Source organism: Eimeria tenella, genomic scaffold, assembly GCF_000499545.2.
Source record: "Eimeria tenella Houghton genomic scaffold, Eth_scaff2419, whole genome shotgun sequence".
NCBI lineage: Eukaryota > Apicomplexa > Conoidasida > Eucoccidiorida > Eimeriidae > Eimeria > Eimeria tenella.
In genome coordinates this window covers 2,640-2,841 of record NW_013542282.1, presented here as the reverse complement: position 1 = coordinate 2,841, position 202 = coordinate 2,640, and the positions used below count along the sequence as shown (strand labels likewise).

General features: G+C 68.8%; 1 protein-coding gene across 1 annotated transcript in view; it reads right to left on the bottom strand.

Annotated features, from left to right (window-relative positions):
* The window catches only part of ETH_00036170 (uncharacterized protein), a gene marked incomplete at both ends in the record, with an annotated part of 2,032 nt that overhangs the window by 1,304 nt on the left and 526 nt on the right, over positions 1–202 (bottom strand). The window contains one exon of the mRNA XM_013374973.1: positions 67–187. Coding sequence (XP_013230427.1) covers positions 67–187 — 121 coding nt within the window. The remainder of the gene's footprint in view (positions 1–66; positions 188–202) is intronic.

The window sequence follows — 202 nt, the reverse complement described above, 5'->3', positions numbered from 1 at the left end:
CCACCCCCCCCCCCTGCTGCTGCTGCTGCTGCTGCTGCTGCTGGGGCTGTAGTGCTGCAGGCGCACGGCCTCGGGCAGCGGGGCCACAGCGCTGGTGAGCCCTTTTGCTGTTAAGTCCCACAGCCCTTCATAAAGGGCGTAGCAGGGGCTGTGGGCCAGCCGGGTCTCCAGGGGCAGTGTGGGGTCGCTGAAGGGGTCCACA